Below are 18,512 nucleotides of genomic sequence, written 5' to 3'. Positions count from 1 at the left end.
GGGAAGGCGGCCTTCCCCATGCCTGTCACAAGCATTAGCAAGAGACCTGGCTGGAGCATGGGAGTAGCTGACACAGTTAATTCACAACCGTCAACCTACTGTGGAAAAGGGACCTAAGGAAGGATATGGGAAGAACTGCAGATTGCCCTCCCACTATTAGGGGGAATTACTAGGAGATAGGATGGGCAACAGAGTGCTGAACTCACAGGACTAGCTGACTTAAAAATGAATGAGGAATTCAACTAAATAGGTCAGCAGCTGCTAAATGCCTATATATTTCTGGCTACCAATTTCTCTCTGTATATACAGAACGGCAGCAGTCTTAAAGAGACTCTGTAACATCAAAAAGATCCCCTGGGGGGTACTCACCTCGGGTGGGGAAAGCCTCCGGATCCTAATGAGGCTTCCCACGCCGTCCTCTGTCCCACGGGGGTCTCGCTGCAGCCCTCCGAACAGCCGGCGACAGACCAGACTGTCAGTTCAATATTTACCTTTGCAGGCTCCAGCGGGGGAGCTGTGGCTGCTCTTGGCTCAGAACTACACGGAAATACCCGATCTCAGTCGGGTCCGCTCTACTGCGCAGGCGCTGGAAACTTGCGCCTGCGCAGTAGAGCAGACCCGACGGCGATCGGGTATTTCCGCCTACCTCGGAGCCGACAGCCGTCAGAGCGCCTCCACAGGAGCCAGGAAGGTAAATATTGACGTCATCTTTCTCGGAGGGCTGCAGCGAGACCCCTGAGGGACGGAGGACGGCGTGGGAAGCCTCATTAGGATCCGAAGGCTTCCCCCACCCGAGGTGAGTACCCCCCAGGGGATCTTTTGACGTTACAGATCCTCTTTAAAGTGTATACACAGTCCAAACAGAATACGGGGCTTTAAATGAACAATTCGTCTTTTTATTCTTCTTAGTTCGTTTCTTCAAGATATAGGACAAGCCTGCGGACACAATTTTGGAATTCCAAATCACATAAAGACTACCTGACACGTATTTCACGGCCAAAGACCACTTCCTCAGAGGCACACAGTATACACACACATCAAATATGGACCCTCACAAGAACATGTCCGCAATCTTCAAAAAACTAGACGTAGGCATTCACCAACGAGATCATGGGTGCAGACACACATCCATGAAAAACGAGAGTCTTAAAGTGTACCCAAGCATCAAAAAGCTACAAAGTGAACTCTTACCCAAGAAGAGATCCCAGAGAGGCTTCCCACTCCATTCTCCGATCCCCAATTGCCAAGCACAGACCCCATGAAGTTTAGCAACAAGGGCTTGTTGGTAGGAAAATTGGGGCCCGCGCCCCTCTTCATGCACAAGCGCAGTTGTACTGTGCCTACGCTAGTATATCTGCACAGAAAGCAGGAGCTGCTTGTGCAAGAGTGGCTCCGTGCTACTGCTCAAGAGTGGCTGCGCTTGTGCTACAAGAGGAGTGTTGTCTCAATGTCCAAAGGGGGCCTGGCAGCGTGGAGGACAGCGTGGGAAACCTATAGAGCCTAGGTTCTCGATGTGTGGTACGCATACCCCAGGGGATACTTCTGATGGTTCTGGGGGGTACTCGAACTTGATATACTTAAACAAGAACAACAAATTTAGAGTTTTAGAAAATTATAAATCTTGTTTAAACCACACCAAATTAGTACTTTAGCTTATTAAAAAGCAATAGTAAATGCTTGGAAATTCTTTAGAACCAATTATGTACTACGATTCAATATATATTTGCCAAGGGGCACTTGTGATAATGTTTACTATGCTAAGGGGTACTTGGTGAATACAGGGTTTAAGAAGGGGTGCATACCAATAAAATGTTGAGAAACACTGCTCTAGAGGATCCAGAGACTTCCCTCTGCTTAGGTAAATATTTACATTTGAGCTTTGTAATCGTTCAGGAACAGCCTTATCAGTCCGCCGACAGTGCGTACACACGCACTACAGTCTGCTGAAAACCCGCCCAGCGGGAGGTGCCGACGGACCTATCGTTGGCTGCTGTAGTGCGTGTGCACGCACCTTTACAGTTTTCAGCAGCAGTACAAATTAGCCAGTAGTCAGCATATACTGTTTAAGATGTATAAAGTATCATGCCTTTGAGCTCGTGTGAAAAAATATTATATGTGAATATGCTCTAATAGTAAAGCCCTTGATGGTCGTCGTTATAATAAAGAAAAAAACGCTATTAAAATTGCAGTTTTCTGAAGCAAACTTGCACCCATTTTCTATAGGTATTTGTGGGATACGTTGGTTCAAGCATTCTGAAAAACACTCACTACAGACTAAAAAATTAATAGAAACTGAAACAATGAGTCGTGCAATGTATCCTATGATACACCCAGGGAAAGATCCATCAAGATCATTGCAAAGAAATCAGTTGAAAATGTGAGGCAATTGCCGGCAGTAACAAATCTGGCCTGTGCCATTAAATAAAAGATTGTGTGTTTCTCCAGGGCCATTGATTATTTTTTCTTTGCAGCGGTCTTGACAAATCCCCCTTGCAAAGTCTTATTTGTGACAAGTTTTGCAAGATGCTAGGAAAAAAATCCCCATGCAAGCACAATAAAAAAAAAAAAAAACTTCAAAAGAACCAATACTGTGTTCAAAATAAAATTGGTCACGATAGCAGTGGCTGCCTTACAAACTTCAGGGCGTCTTTGTACTCGACCGACCAGAAGATTACAGCAATAAGAATAGAGTGATCGCAGGGTAACTTCAGGTTTGGAAGTGACATCATTGCTCATTTACTGGATTTGAAGTGTGCCACAGTTACTGTGATGCTCTTCCTCAGGTCACCGCTAATCTACAGGTCTGTGTGTGTTGGTGACGGGGAGGCATATTAGTATTTTACCATAGTTCCCCTTTAAAACAGTGGGGATCAATTGCCCACAATTACCACCAGAGGCAGCACATCATAATTTAAGCTGCTCAAAACTGGTCCTAGCCTTGCAACCCAACTATGGTCAAAATTAAAGCAATTCAGAAGAATTATTTTTTAGTTTGTGCTTATGAAAAGTAATTTGAAGCCAAAACACTTTTCTCTGGCAGAGCAAACAAATTCTGATAAGAAGAGAATGCTGAAAAGGTCACATCACATGAACATGGCTGCTGTGCAGTTACAATTTGAGATACGAGAAATGAAGTTTTGGTGAGTGCTGTTGACAACGTTGATTAACCACTTGAGGACCTAGGGCTTTCTACCCCTTAAGGACCGGCCACTTTTTTTCCATTCAGACCACTGCAGCTTTCACGGTTTATTGCTCGCTCATACAACCTACCACCTAAATGAATTTTGGCTCCTTTTCTTGTCACTAATAAAGCTTTCTTTTGGTGCTATTTGATTGCTCCTGCGATTTTTACTTTTTATTATATTCATCAAAAAAGACATGAATTTTGGCAAAAAAATGATTTTTTTAACTTTCTGTGCTGACATTTTTCAAATAAAGTAAAATTTCTGTATACATGCAGCGCGAAAAATGTGGACAAACATGTTTTTGATAAAAAAAACCCCATTCAGTGTATATTTATTGGTTTGGGTAAAAGTTATAGCGTTTACAAACTATGGTGCAAAAAGTGAATTTTCCCATTTTCAAGCATCTCTGACTTTTCTGACCCCCTGTCATGTTTCATGAGGGGCTAGAATTCCAGGATAGTATAAATACCCCCCAAATGACCCCATTTTGGAAAGAAGACATCCCAAAGTATTCACTGAGAGGCATAGTGAGTTCATAGAAGATATTATTTTTTGTCACAAGTAAGCAGAAAATGACACTTTGTGAGAAAAAAAAAAAAAAAAAAAAAGTTTCCATTTCTTCTAACTTGCGACAAAAAAAAAAATGAAATCTGCCACGGACTCACCATGCCCCTCTCTGAATACCTTGAAGGGTCTACTTTCCAAAATGGGATCATTTGTGGGGTGTGTTTACTGTCCTGACATTTTGGGGGGTGCTAAATTGTAAGCACCCCTGTAAAGCCTAAAGGTGCTCATTGGACTTTGGACCCCTTAGCGCAGTTAGGCTGCAAAAAAGTGCCACACATGTGGTATTGCCGTACTCAGGAGAAGTAGTATAATGTGTTTTGGGGTGTATTTTTACACATACCCATGCTGGGTGGGAGAAATATCTCTGTAAATGACAATTTGTTAATTTTTTTTACACACAATTGTCCATTTACAGAGATATTTCTCCCACTCAGCATGGGTATGTGTAAAAATACACCCCAAAACACATTATACTACTTCTCCTGAGTACGGCGATACCACATGTGTGGCACTTTTTTGCACCCTAACTGCGCTAAAGGGCCCAAAGTCCAATGAGTACCTTTAGGATTTCACAGGTCATTTTGAGAAATTTAGTTTCAAGACTACTCCTCACGGTTTAGGGCCCCTAAAATGCAGGGCAGTATAGGAACCCCACAAATGACCCCATTTTAGAAAGAAGACACCCCAAGGTATTCCGTTAGGAGTATGGTGAGTTCATAGAAGATTTTATTTTTTGTCAAAAGTTAGCGGAAAATGACACTTTGTGAAAAAACACAATTAAAATCAATTTCCGCTAACTTTTGACAAAAAATAAAATCTTCTATGAACTCACCATACTCCTAACGGAATACCTTGGGGTGTCTTCTTTCTAAAATGGGGTCATTTGTGGGGTTCCTATACTGCCCTGGCATTTTAGGGGCCCTAAACCGTGAGGAGTAGTCTTGAAACGAAATTTCTCAAAATGACCTGTGAAATCCTAAAGGTACTCATTGGACTTTCGGCCCTTTAGCGCAGTTAGGGTGCAAAAAAGTGCCACATGTGGTATCGCCATACTCGGGAGAAGTAGTACAATGTGTTTTGGGGTGTATTTTTACACATACCCATGCTGGGTGGGAGAAATACCTCTGTAAATGGACAATTTTGTGTAAAAAAAATCAAAAGATTGTCATTTACAGAGATATTTCTCCCACCCAGCATGGGTATGTGTAAAAATACACCCCAAAACACATTGTACTACTTCTCCCGAGTACGGTGATACCACATGTGTGGCACTTTTTTGCACCCTAACTGCACTAAGGGGCCCAAAGTCCAATGAGTACCTTTAGGATTTAACAGGTCATTTTTGTTTCAAGACTACTCCTCACGGTTTAGGGCCCCTAAAATGCCAGGGCAGTATAGGAACCCCACTAATGACCCCATTTTAGAAAGAAGACACCCCAAGGTATTCCGTTAGGAGTATGGTGAGTTCATAGAAGTTTTTATTTTTTTGTCACAAGTTAGCGGAAATTGATTTTAATAGTTTTTTTTCACAGTGTCATTTTCCGCTAACTTGTGACAAAAAATAAAATCTTCTATGAACTTACCATACTCCGTACGGAATACCTTTGGGTGTCTTCTTTCTAGAATGGGGTCATTTGTGGGGTTCCTATACTGCCCTGGCATTTTGGGGTCCCTAAACCGTGAGGAGTAGTCTTGAAACCAAATGTCGCAAAATGACCTGTGAAATCCTAAAGGTACTCATTGGACTTTGGGCCCCTTAGCGTACTTAGGGTGTAAAAAAGTGCCACACATGTGGTACCGCTGTACTCAGGAGAAGTAGTATAATGCGTTTTGGGGTGTATTTTTACACATACCCATGCTAAGTGGGAGAAATATCTCTGTAAATGACAATTGTTTGATTTTTTTTACACACAATTGTCCATTTACATAGAAATTTCTCCCACCCAGCATGGGTATGTGTAAAAATACACCCCAAAACACATTATACTACTTTTCCTGAGTACGGCGGTACCACATGTGTGACACTTTTTTGCAGCCTAGGTGCGCTAAGGGGCCCAACGTCCTATTCACAGGTCATTTTGAAGCATTTGTTTTCTAGACTACTCCTCGCGGTTTAGGGCCCCTAAAATGCCAGGGCAGTATAGGAACCCCACAAGTGACCCCATTTTAGAAAGAAGACACCCCAAGGTATTCCGTTAGGTGTATGGCGAGTTCATAGAAGATTTTATTTTTTGTCACAAGTTAGTGAAAAATGACACTTTGTGAAAAAAAACCAATAAAAATTAATTTCCGCTAACTTTTGACAAAAAATAAAATCTTCTATGAACTCGTCATACACCTAACAGAATACCTTGGGGTGTCTTTTTTTCTAAAATGGGGTCACTTGTGGGGTTCCTATACCGCCCTGGCATTTTACAGGCCCAAAACCGTGAGTAGTCTGGAAACCAAATGTCTCAAAATGACTGTTCAGGGGTATAAGCATCTGCAAATTTTGATGACAGGTGGTCTATGAGGGGGCGAATTTTGTGGAACCGGTCATAAGCAGGGTGGCCTTTTAGATGACAGGTTGTATTGGGCCTGATCTGATGGATAGGAGTGCTAGGGGGGTGACAGGAGGTGATTGATGGGTGTCTCAGGGGGTGGTTAGAGGGGAAAATAGATGCAATCAATGCACTGGGGAGGTGATCGGAAGGGGGTCTGAGGGTTTGGCCGAGTGATCAGGAGCCCACACGGGGCAAATTGGGGCCTGATCTGATGGGTAGGTGTGCTAGGGGGTGACAGGAGGTGATTGATGGGTGTCTCAAGGTGTGATTAGAGGGGGGAATAGATGCAAGCAATGCACTGGCGAGGTGATCAGGGCTGGGGTCTGAGGGCATTCTGAGGGTGTGGGCGGGTGATTGAGTGCCCTAGGGGCAGATAGGGGTCTAATCTGATAGGCAGCAGTGACAGGGGGTGATTGATGGGTAATTAGTGGGTGTTTAGGGTAGAGAATAGATGGAAACACTGCGCTTGGGTGGTGATCTGATGTCGGATCTGCGGGCGATCTATTGGTGTGGGTGGGTGATCAGTTTGCCCGCAAGGGGCAGGTTAGGGGCTGATTGATGGGTGGCAGTGACAGCGGGTGATGGGTGGCAGTGACAGGGGGTGATTGATGGGTGGCAGTGACAGGGGGTGATTGATGGGTGATTGATAGGTGATTGACAGGTAATCAGTGGGTTATTACAGGGGAGAACAGATGTAAATATTGCACTGGCGAATTGATAAGGGGGGGTCTGAGGGCAATCTGAGCGTGTAGGCGGGCGATTGGGTGCCCGCAAGGGGCAGATTAGGGTCTGATCTGATGGGTAACAGTGACAGGTGGTGATAGGGGGTGATTGATGGGTGATTGATGGGTAATTAGTGGGTGTTTAGAGGAGAGAATAGATGGAAACACTGCGCTTGGGTGGTGATCTGATGTCGGATCTGCGGGCGATCTATTGGTGTGGGTGGGTGATCAGTTTGCCCGCAAGGGGCAGGTTAGGGGCTGATTGTTGGGTGGCAGTGACAGGGGGTGATTGATGGGTGATAGGTGATTGGCAGGTGATTGACAGGTGATCAGTGGGTTATTACAGGGAAGGACAGATGTAATTAATGCACTGGCGAATTGATAAGGGGGGGGGGGGGGGGGGTCTGAGGGCAATCTGAGCGTGTGGGCGGGTGATTGGGTGCCCGCAAGAGGCAGATTAGGGTCTGATCTGATAGGTAACAGTGACAGGTGGTGATAGGGGGTGATTGATGGGTGATTGATGGGTAATTAGTGGGTGTTTAGAGAAGATAACAGATGTAAACGATACATTTGGGAGGTAATCTGACGGCGGGTTTGCGGGCGATCTAATGGTGTGGGTGGGTGATCAGATTGCCCGCAAGGGGCAGGTTAGGGGCTGATTGATGGGTGGCAGTGACAGGGGGTGATTGATGGGTGATAGGTGATTGGCAGGTGATCAGTGGGTTATTACAGGGAAGAACAGATGTAATTAATGCACTGGTGAATTGATAAGGGGGGGTCAGAGGGCAATCTGAGCGTGTGGGCGGGTGATTGGGTGCCCGCAAGGGGCAGATTAGGGTCTGATCTGATAGGTAAAAGTGACAGGTGGTGATAGGGGGTGATTGATGGGTAATTAGTGGGTGTTTAGAGGAGAGAATAGATGTAAACAATGGATTTGGGAGGTGATCTGATGTCGGATCTGTGGGCGATCTATTGGTGTGGGGGGGTGATCAGATTGCCCGCAAGGGGCAGGTTAGGGGCTGATTGATGGGTGGCAGTGACAGGGGGTGATTGACAGGTGATCAGGGGGATAGATGCATACAGTAAACAGGGGGGGGTGGTCTGGGGGGGGGGGGGTCTGGGGAGAATCTGAGGGGTGGGGGGTGATCAGGAGGGGGCAGGGAGCAGGGGGGGGGATAAAAAAAAAATAGCGTTGACAGATAGTGACAGGGAGTGATTGATGGGTGATTAGGGGGGTGATTGGGTGCAAACAGGGGTCTGGGGGGTGGGCAGGGGGGGTCTGATGGGTGCTGTGGGCGATCTGGGGCAGGGGGGGGAGAAATCAGTGTGCTTGGGTGCAGACTAGGGTGGCTGCAGCCTGCCCTGGTGGTCCCTCGGACACTGGGACCACCAGGGCAGGAGGCAGCCTGTATAATACACTTTGTAAACATTACAAAGTGTATTATACACTTTGTATGCGGCGATCGCGGGGTTAACATCCCGCCGGCGCTTCCGTATAGCCGGCGGGATGTTGCGGCGAGCGAGCGGTGACAGGCGCCGGCGGAGGATCGCGTCACGGATGACGCGATCGCTCCGCCCATGCCCTTAGAAGGACCGCCGCCTCTGTGGGTGAGCCGGTCCTTCAGGGCTCCACTTCCCGGCCGCCTCTGTGCGTTAGGCGGTCGGGAAGTGGTTAATGGACATTGTTTGAAGCAAGGAGCGTATGTTCACGCTGTGGTAAGCACAGAAACAAGCGATCTACCTTGTATGCAGTAATAAGAAGCAGGCTTCACGTGAGGAACTACCGGTCTAAATAGCATTGTACAAAGGTGGCTGCCTAGCGGTGCTGTTGGTGGAGGACTGGTTCTCATATAAGGAACTGTGTTTTCATTCAGTCACGTTGTTCTCAGCAAGTCTCATCACTTTAGTTCCTGGCCAGGACAGTGTGTGCATGGATGTGGAGTGAGTGTATGCAAGGAGCGCTCCTCTTGAAGTAAGCATTGTTTTTAGGGGGGTGGGAGTTGGGCATGAGAGGTTTTTCATATGTACTTTGGATTTAAATAAATTTATACGCACTTTGAGAAGTTGTTTCCTCCAATTTTTGTGCCCCAAAATGCAAAATAAGAATAGGATGCATCCTATCCCATGTAGGATGAATGAATCCAAGTAGCCCAACCCAAATACCTCAGCCCAACAGACTCTGATCAAGTGGATAAAATTTAAAGGCAGGATTTTTAGCTACAGAATCCCAACCAGGGCACTGAATAGAGTTTATATATTCTCCCAGGGTCTATGTAGGTTTACTCTGGGCACTTCAGTTTCCGTCCACATATCAAAAACATACAGATAAGTTAATTGGTTTCCCCCAAATTGGCCCTAGACTACAATAACCAGGGCTGTGGAGTCGGTACAAAAATCTTCCGACAACTCCTCAGTTTATGAAACCATGACTCCGACTCCGACTCATTAGTCTAATACTTAAAGAGAACCCGAGGTGTGTTTAAAGAATGGTATCTGCATACAGAGGCTGGATCTGCCTATACAGCCCAGCCTCTGTTGCTATGCCAAATCCCCCTAAGGTCCCCCTGCACTCTGCAATCCCCCATAAATCACAGCCGTGCTGTGAGGCTTTGTTTACATCTGTAGTGTCAGTCTCAGCTGCTCCCCCGCCTCCTGCATAGCTCCGGTCCCTGCCCCCATCCCTTCCCTCCAATCAGCAGGGAGGGAAGGGATGCAGGCGGGGACCGGAGTTCTGCAGGAGGCGGGGAGAGCAGCAGACTGACACTATAGAGATAAACACAGCCAGCTCTGACAAGCTGTTTGTCAGCAGCGTGGCTGTGATTTATGAGGGATTGCAGAGTGCAGGGGGACCTTAGGGGGGTTTGGGATAGCAACAGAGGCTGGGCTGTATAGGCAGATCCAGCCTCTGTATGCAGATAACATTCTTCAAACCCACCTCGGGTTCTCTTTAACCACTTCACCACTGAGGGGTTTTACCCCCTGACCACCAGAGCAATTTTCACCTTTCAGCGCTCCTTCCATTCATTCGTCTATAACTTTATTATTACTTATCCCAATGAAATGAACTATATCTTGTTTTTTTTTCCACCAATTAGGCTTTCTTTAGGTAGGACATTATGCCAAGAATTATTTTATTCTAAATGTGTTTTAATGGGGAAATAGGAAAAAATGTGGGAAAAAATTATTATTTTTCAGTTTTCGGCCATTATAGTTTTTAAATAAAGCATGCTACTGTAATTAAAACCCATGAAATGTATTAACCCATTTGTCCCGGTTATAAAACCATTTAAATTATGTCCCTATCACAATGTTTGGCGACAATATTTTATTTGGAAATAAAGGTGCATTTTTTTCAGTTTTGCATCCATCCCTAATTACAAGCCCGCAGTTTATAAAGTAACAGTGTTATACCCTCTCGACATAAATATTTAAAAAGTTCAGTCCCTAAGCTAACTATTTATGTTTTTTTTTATTGTATGTTTTTTTTTTTTATTACAAAAAAAAAAAAAAAATTGGGGAGTGTGGGAGGTGATGAGTTAATTTATTGTGTAAATGTAATGTTTGAATATGTAAAATGCTTTTAGGGTGTAGTTTACTATTTGGCCACAAGATGGCCACAGAGTGTTTGTTTACATGCGACCTGTAAGCGTCCGGAAGGACGCGGAAGGTACGGATTTCTCCGTCCCGGAAGGACGCTTACAGGAAGCAGTAGGGGGCTGGGAGACTCACAATGATCTCGCTGTTTCTGAAAGAAGCAGCAGATCATTGCGGGGGCTAGATCAACGAACGGGAATGGATTTTCCCGTATATTGATCTCCGGGCGAGCGGGCGGCGGCGTACACGAGCGGTGGGTGCGCGCGCACGAGCGGCGGGAGCGCGGACAGCGGCGGTAGCGCGGAAGGTACGGATTTCTCCGTCCCTGGTTTTTTAGGGGGGAAAAAAGGGGCGGAGAAATTCGTACCGCTGGGGGTAAAGTGGTTAACAGTGCTGTGGATTTTGTACAAAAATCATCCGACTCCCGCCTCAGACTCCTCAGTTTATGAAATCAACGACTCCGACTCCGGGTGCCCAAAATTGCCCCGACTGACTCCTCGACTCCGACTCCACAGCCCTGATAATAACATATACTATTGTAGAGATTAGATTGTGATTTCCTCTGAGGAAGTTAGTGTCAAGACTATATACTGTGTAAAGCACTGCGGAAGAGGCCAGCACTATATAAATACTAAATTATAATTTCACATGGAAAAAGGCAATTCATCATCCTGATTATGATGCCAAAAGATATCTTTAGAGCCATGTCTAGAGTTGAGCTTTACACCTGATATAGCCGCTCCTGAGAGAGAAATAAAACCGAGACCCATGTACTGGAAGAATTAGTGTTTGCTGCCAATGGGACTAGTCATATTACTCGTTTTGTGTGCATATTGCCTGTGGAAGGATCACAAAAGCTGGACAAATGTTTCAGAAGAACTAATGGTCATTATCGCGCACTCTGGGACTGACTTCCTGTGTACTTGTACACAGCGCTTAACACATGAACAACAGAGCTTACAGGTCACAAAAAATAAATACACGCCAAGTTATCACACATTAAATCTGTTACATGCATTTAACCTATACACATTTTTGTTTTCAGTGAAATGGTATGAAAGTGCTTTCCCGGCAATTTTAATGCATATTACAAGCAAGTAAAAAGACATGCAAGAACTAAGGACAATAAAGTAAACATGTTATTTTGAAAAAAAAAAAGATGATGATGATGATGATACTTATCTCGGGAGGGGGAAGCCTCTGGATCCTAATGGGGCTTCCCCCTCTCCCTCCGCCAGCCCAATGCAGCCCAGACACCCCTGAACAAGACGTCACAATAATATTTACATTTGCCGGTCTATGCAGGCACACTAGTGGCTTTACACTCGAGCTCCAATGGAAAAAGCCGAGCCCAATCGGGTCTGCTCTACTGCACAGGTGGATTTCCGCTGAAGTCTGAGGGAAAACCTCTAGAGTGCCTGAGCTAGACCAGCGACCAGCACTGGATTCTCTCTGCTGAGGAGGATGGGGGAAGCCTCATTTGAATCAATCAGGCTTCCCATTCCTGAGGCAAGCATCCTCCTGACTGTTATAGGTATATATGGGGAAACTTTTATGCAGAACATCCTGGAGATCTCCTTTAAATTGTGAAAGGGGCTTCATAAGCAGACATGACCGACTGCAAATTACACCACATACTCTTAGCTTTGGTTAGGGCCTGTCTCCACTTGACCGTTTCTCTGCGCTTCAGTTCTTCTGCATGAGTTGTCTGAAAGTTATTCATTGCTGTCAATTGTTTTTCTGCATGTGAAAAATGCATTCATTTAACATTGGTTGCAGTTTTCCTGTGCAGAAAATGCACAGAACACCTGAGAAGTGGAGACAGGCCCAAAGCGGATTATGCTGTTTGATTTTTTTGTTTTCCATGAAAGAGGGAAACGGAGGAAGAAGGAAGATTTAAAGACTGTTTGGTTACTATGACAGCAACATTTACCATCCCAGTAGGAGTATTCTGTTACAGCAATCCAAAACCACCAGATGCACCCTTGTAGCAGAAAGCCAGAAAAAACCCAAGTAAATACCTGAAGCTTTTAAACACATATTTTAACTGTTTTACTTGTCATCAGATCTGTAATAATGTCCAGTCACTCTAATGATTAATACACCTACTACTGAACATAACTAGGGGAGGTGGCAACTCTTGTTTCCTATTTCAGCTTTGCAGCTTCCGGTTCATAGAATGAGCAATGTAATGATGTCCATTCATTATCAACTGAGCAGAAAGGATACACAGGAAAAAGCAAAGGTAAAACAGGAAATAACGATGTCACTGTCCTGCAAAGCAATATGGACAAGGTGTGGAAAATTGGAAATCAAGAGATTTTAACAAGTATAACTGACCGAATGCATGTATTTAAGTGGACTTCCTGAATTCTACTTAATTGCCAGTTTCTGTTGACAAATCCTTGAAGTGGGCAAAATACAAGAGAAATATGCTATTGTTTGAGCAACAGCAAACAAAGTAAGTGAAGATCTTTTGAATGGCGGTGCATTCAACAAATATTTGTAAAAATGTGAAATCTTTGTTCATTTCTGTTTCAGCTTTCTCATCATAAAACAATGAATGAGCAATGTGATGATGTCTATTTGTAATCAACTGAACAGAAATGATCTTATTAATGTACACACATACAGTGATCAAAAGCATAAAATGTTTTTTGGACTCTTAGGCCTGTTCACAGTGGTCAGTTGCGTTGCAGAATAATTCTGCATGTCATTCTGGCTGGATAGTGTACTGGTTAAGGGCTCTGCCTTTGACATGGGAGACCAGGGTTCGAATCCTGGCTAGGTCAAGTACCTATTCAGTAAGGAGTTCAAGGCAAGACTCCCTAACACTGCAGGGTTGTCTCTTGAGCGCGTCCCGGTGGCTGCAGCTCTTGAGCGCTTTGAGTCCGACAGGAGAAAAGCGCTACACAAATGTTCGGATTATTATTATTATTATTATTATTATTATTATTATGATCCACTGCCCATAAAGTTCATAGTACAGGGAATGCCCGAGTGACGTACGAATGAGCTGCCCATACGAATGCCATGGATTCTGTGTTTCCATGAAAACAAGTAAAAAAAAAAATAAATCAAATTGGACTTGTAGTTTTTGAGAAAAATCGATTTTAAAAAATTCTAAGAAAATTGGCTTTTAAACTTGTATAAGCAGATACATACGGAAAAGATGACACAGAGGGGGACACTGGAGGCACAGAAGAGGTACAAGGGGACAGAGATGGCACAGTGTTCTGACTTAAGAACAGATTCAGGTTAGGAACAAACCTACAATCCCTGTATTTGTATTAAAGTCTATGTCCAAGCCTGCACTGCAGTCCAGTATTTATAACGCATACATTATGCAACGGTGAACCTAGCCTAAGCCCCATATATTACATAAAGTACAGCATGGTAGCCAGGCAGGAATTGTGGTTTCAATCATCATCAAGTATCTTTGGGTAAACTAACTGGCTTTTTCCTAAACTACAACATGTGGAAAGATTACATTTGACCCCCTTTGAGGGACAGCAAGTGGCATTTTTTTTTGTCTGCAAAGTTTTGTACAAAATGTATCACCTGTGTATAAAGGCATTAAGTATACAATAAAAAGATTCATTTTGCTTAAAGGGACTCCGAGCAGTGCAGTAACTATGGAAAGATGCATACCATTTTGAAGCTCTCTTTCCAACAATATATAAACCGCCGCCCTACACCTTTTAGTTTTCGCTATTTTCACGCTCGAAATTGCGGCAAACGCAATTTCGATCGTGAAAATAAAGAAAACTAAAAGACATAGGGCAGCGGTTTATATATCATTGGAAAAAGGGGAAAGAGAGCTTCAAAATGGTATGCATCTTTCCATAGTTACTTGTATTACACAGGACGACTTTTCCCCAAAGTCAGCAGCTCCATTCAGCTGCCGACTTTGGGGAAAAGTCGTCCTGTGTAATACAAGCAACTATGGAAAGATGCATACCATTTTGAAGCTCTCTTTCTCCTCTTTCCAATGACACATAAACCGCCTTTTAGTTTTCGATACTTTCGCGATCGAAATCACGACGGCCGCGATTTCGATCGCTAAAATAGCAAAATCTAAAAGGCGTAGGGTGGTGGTTTATATATTGTTGGAAAGAGGAGAAAGAGAGCATCAAAATGGTATGCATCTTTCCATAGTTTCTGCACTGCTCGGAGTCCCTTTAAACACATAACTGGCAGAGCATTTTTGAAGCAGGTAAAGTGAAAGCGGAATATAACCCTGCATTTCAACTTTGCTCTAAAACATTATTTACAGTATATTATATGCAACCAGCATTTTTTTTTTACTAGACCAGCATTGGAAGGGTTACACAGAGCTTTAAAGTTCCTGGACAGAACTGCAGACGCATCCGTATCTGTATCTAAGTGTGGCATGTGACTCACTCTCTCTGACTGAGAAGGAGCTGGAGGAAAGCCAAAGAGTGTGTAACATTCATCACTTGTTACATTCTATTTTGTTAAATGTATCTATCTGAACTTCTGCATATCTCTCCACGAAACTTTAAACCTCTGTGTTTAACCCTTCCAATGCTGGTCTAGTAAGAAAAAAAATGCTGGTTGCATATAATATGCTGTAAATAATGTTTTAGAGCAAAGTTGAAATGCAGGGTTATATTCCGCTTGAATAACTTGCAACTAAATTTTGGTGTTTTTGCAACTTCTCTCAAAGGTACCACTTTGAACCACATCTAGGACAGATCAACTATCTATGCGAAACTGGGCAGGCAACTGATGCCAAACTGGGCAGGCAACTGATGAATGGGAATGTAAAATAAGTGCAATTTATAAATTATATCCTCCAACCCAATTTGATATTTTGTTGAGTTCTTCCTTTAAACTTGAACCTCAAAAAATAAAGAAAATACACCTCATACGTTAGAATGTGCGGACTTACCTGTGCAACTACTGTCTGTACAAAGGTGTGTGGATGCTGCTGTTTTTGGTGAACAGCACTTTCTATTGCTACTTTAGCTACAGTGCTTGGATCAACACCAGCTGGCACAGCAACCATTGTTGCACTGCAGCCAGCATTATTAGGGTCACTGATTGTAACAATCCGTACTCCCACTTTGTTGGGAATAACTGGGGTGGAATCCCTGTCACTGTCCTCTGCTAGTCGCTTAACAGATTTGCATTCCGCTGATCCATTAGTTGACCATACATCGGCAGGTAGAGTAGGCTGAGTGATTCTAGGTCCTGTATGAGGCAATGCAATAACTTGATGACCTGGTAAAACTGGGGCTGTAGATTGTGCTGGGACAACTACAGACGGTCGTTGCTGAGGCACATCTGAATTCAAACTGGAAACTACAGGTCCATTGGGTAAATCTGTAGAGCCACCACAGTGTATTTGATTAGGAAGGTTAGAAGTATCACGACTGCTACTTGCAGAATGTGATAAACTGATGGGTGCAATAGGTCCATTGGACAGTCTTTCCACTTGATCACCTTTGGCAGTAACTTGTTGACAAGAAGCAAGTCGTTCTTGTTGCTCCACAGGAGATATTTCACCATTTCCCACATGATTGGAAGTTTTGTGATTCGGAATGTTTTTGCTCAAATGTGAACAGTCTTCCTTTTCAAAATCACAAATCCCATTAACTTGTGGTCTTTTTAAGTTCGTTTTACTCTCCTGTGAATCTGACTGCTCAGAGCTTTGCTTTACAGAAGCTCCGCTATCCCCCAGTTCCACAGATGACCCATTAGCGACCAGTGGGCTGGTCTCACTGTGAGCTTTCCCTGAGTTTAAAGGAGGTAGACTGGAGTCATACTTTTTACCATTCATAAGACTTCCCGCTTGCAAATCATTTTCGCTAGCTTCCCCATTGCTGGCATTTGCAGAACCTTTAGGACAAGAAGGATTTTCCATAACTTCAATTTTACGTTCATGAACATGAAGGCCAGTAGCTTCCTTTGCTTCTTCCTCCTTTTGGCAAATTATTTTATCACCCCTAAAGGGGGGAGAAGTGGTAGATGCGGGTAAAGGCCCACCTGGTTGCGTAAGAGCAGCAGGAAGAGTTTGTACCTGTAAACCAACCCCTGTTTGTGTCCCACTCATTGGCGTAATAATCTGAGGTGTACTTCCCTGGCTCACTGTTGCAGTAGCAAAACTTGTGTTTGGCACAACCGTTATGGTAACTTGATTGCCTGTAGTCCCTTGGAAAATTGTTGCTGGGGAATTTGAGATCAACTGGCCTGGTAATATTTGCAAGTTTGAAATAGGAACAGTCTGAACACCAGTTTGGTTCGGCATTGTACTCTGAACTAATTGAACATTTTGCTGCCCAACTAGTATTTGCTGAGTGGTAGTCTGTCCTTGAACTCCAAATGAAGGTGTTTGATTATTGGCTACTTGATAAACCACTTGAGGACTTGGTGCCCTGGCATTGTTTGGGGGTGGTATCTGAGGAGCAGGGAGAATGAGTTTTCCTCCTGGAGTAGAAGGTCCACGTTTAGGAAGCAACAACTGCTTAATTAAGCTGGACTCTCCAGGAGCAGAAAGTCCTACGTTTGTACTTTGAGCTTGCTGTTGCTGAATTTGTACTTGCATGGGTTGGGGTGTCTGAGGCTGCGGAGTTTGCACTTGTGCCTGTTGCGGAGTTTGTGCCTGGGGCTGTTGATGAGGTGCTGGTGATAACTGTTGCCTTTTGACAGAGAGCATTTGACTAACAGTCGGTGGAGGTCCTTGTGAAACTGGAGTGGTTGGAGGGGATGTCATAGTAGGTGGGAGCTGGCTATTTGGTGTTGGTATAGGAGAAGAAGAAGGTGCTATACTTGGTTGCCCAGTTAGCTGAACAGTCTGTCCAGCTTGAATAGCAGCTGGATTTGTAAGAACGATTTGATGAATGGCTGGTGCATATTGTTGTCCATGCTGAGCTGGCTGACTAACAATTACTACACTCTGCTGGGGTTGTTGCTGCTGAGACTGCTGGATGACAGTCGCAGATGAAACCTGCTGAGAGGAAAGAGGTTTGGGAGCAATGTTCTGGAAACCAATTCGAGATGCTTGGGGATTTTGAACGCCAGCTATTGTAACTACCTGACCAGTGGCAACCTGGAAATTCTGTACGGTTGTTGCACATGCTATACTTGTTGCTGTAGTTGTTACATATTGTTGTGGAGTTATGATAACTGTATCTTTCTGTTGGTTGGAAGCTGAAGACTGTTGGGATGGGACCTGAACAGTTTGTGATGAGGTGGTGATTATCTGCTGTCCTTGTGGAATTCCTGCTGTACCTGGTGGCATATTTTGAACTCTGCCAAATATGTGTCCTTGCGGAACAGCTTGCTGAATAACTGTTACAGGTGTTCCTGATGTTATCTGTCCAGGGACCATCGTATGTAATGGGGACTGCTGTTGAATAACAGATGGATGGTGAAAATAAGCCTGAGAACCCACAACAGCAACAGATGCCTGCTGTCCAGCATTACTGTGATTATGAACTATTGAAGCCTGTGTTGATCCTCCCAATGCAATGCTGACAGGAACTGCTGAATGTTGAACAGAGCCCTGTATCACTGCAGCTTTCACTACTTCACATGAAATTGGAGTTTTATTCTGTATTACAGTCACAGCAGTAGTCTGTTGATGCTGTGCTTGACTGAGAGGATTCTGTGGTATCCGACAAACTGTCTGTGCCACACTATGGATGCCTTGAATAGGAAAGGACATCTGTGTTGCTGCCAGATTAGGAGCTTGGATAACTGCCGGGCCTCTCTGGAAAGGATTTGCAGCTCCTTGCAGCATTCCTGCAAGCACAAAGCAAATATCAGCCAAACTATCAACAAAACTGGAATAGTAGTTACACGAATCTTACTAGTCTGTGCGCATTTATTTTACTTTGGTAAAGGGATTCAACTGTAACTGTCTCCAAAACTCA

The 18,512-nt window shown here is 44.2% G+C and overlaps 1 protein-coding gene across 2 annotated transcripts in view; it reads right to left on the bottom strand.

Moving 5' to 3' along the window:
• The window catches only part of ARID2 (AT-rich interaction domain 2), a 157,422-nt gene that overhangs the window by 23,171 nt on the left and 115,739 nt on the right, over positions 1-18,512 (bottom strand). For both annotated transcript variants that reach the window (XM_068276588.1, XM_068276590.1), the window contains exon 15: positions 15,527-18,381. In XM_068276588.1, coding sequence (XP_068132689.1) covers positions 15,527-18,381 — 2,855 coding nt within the window. The remainder of the gene's footprint in view (positions 1-15,526; positions 18,382-18,512) is intronic.

Source organism: Hyperolius riggenbachi, chromosome 3 (assembly GCF_040937935.1).
Source record: "Hyperolius riggenbachi isolate aHypRig1 chromosome 3, aHypRig1.pri, whole genome shotgun sequence".
Classification (NCBI taxonomy): domain Eukaryota; kingdom Metazoa; phylum Chordata; class Amphibia; order Anura; family Hyperoliidae; genus Hyperolius; species Hyperolius riggenbachi.
The sequence above is the reverse complement of the archived record's forward strand: the minus strand, read 5'-3'. Positions and strand labels throughout refer to the sequence as shown.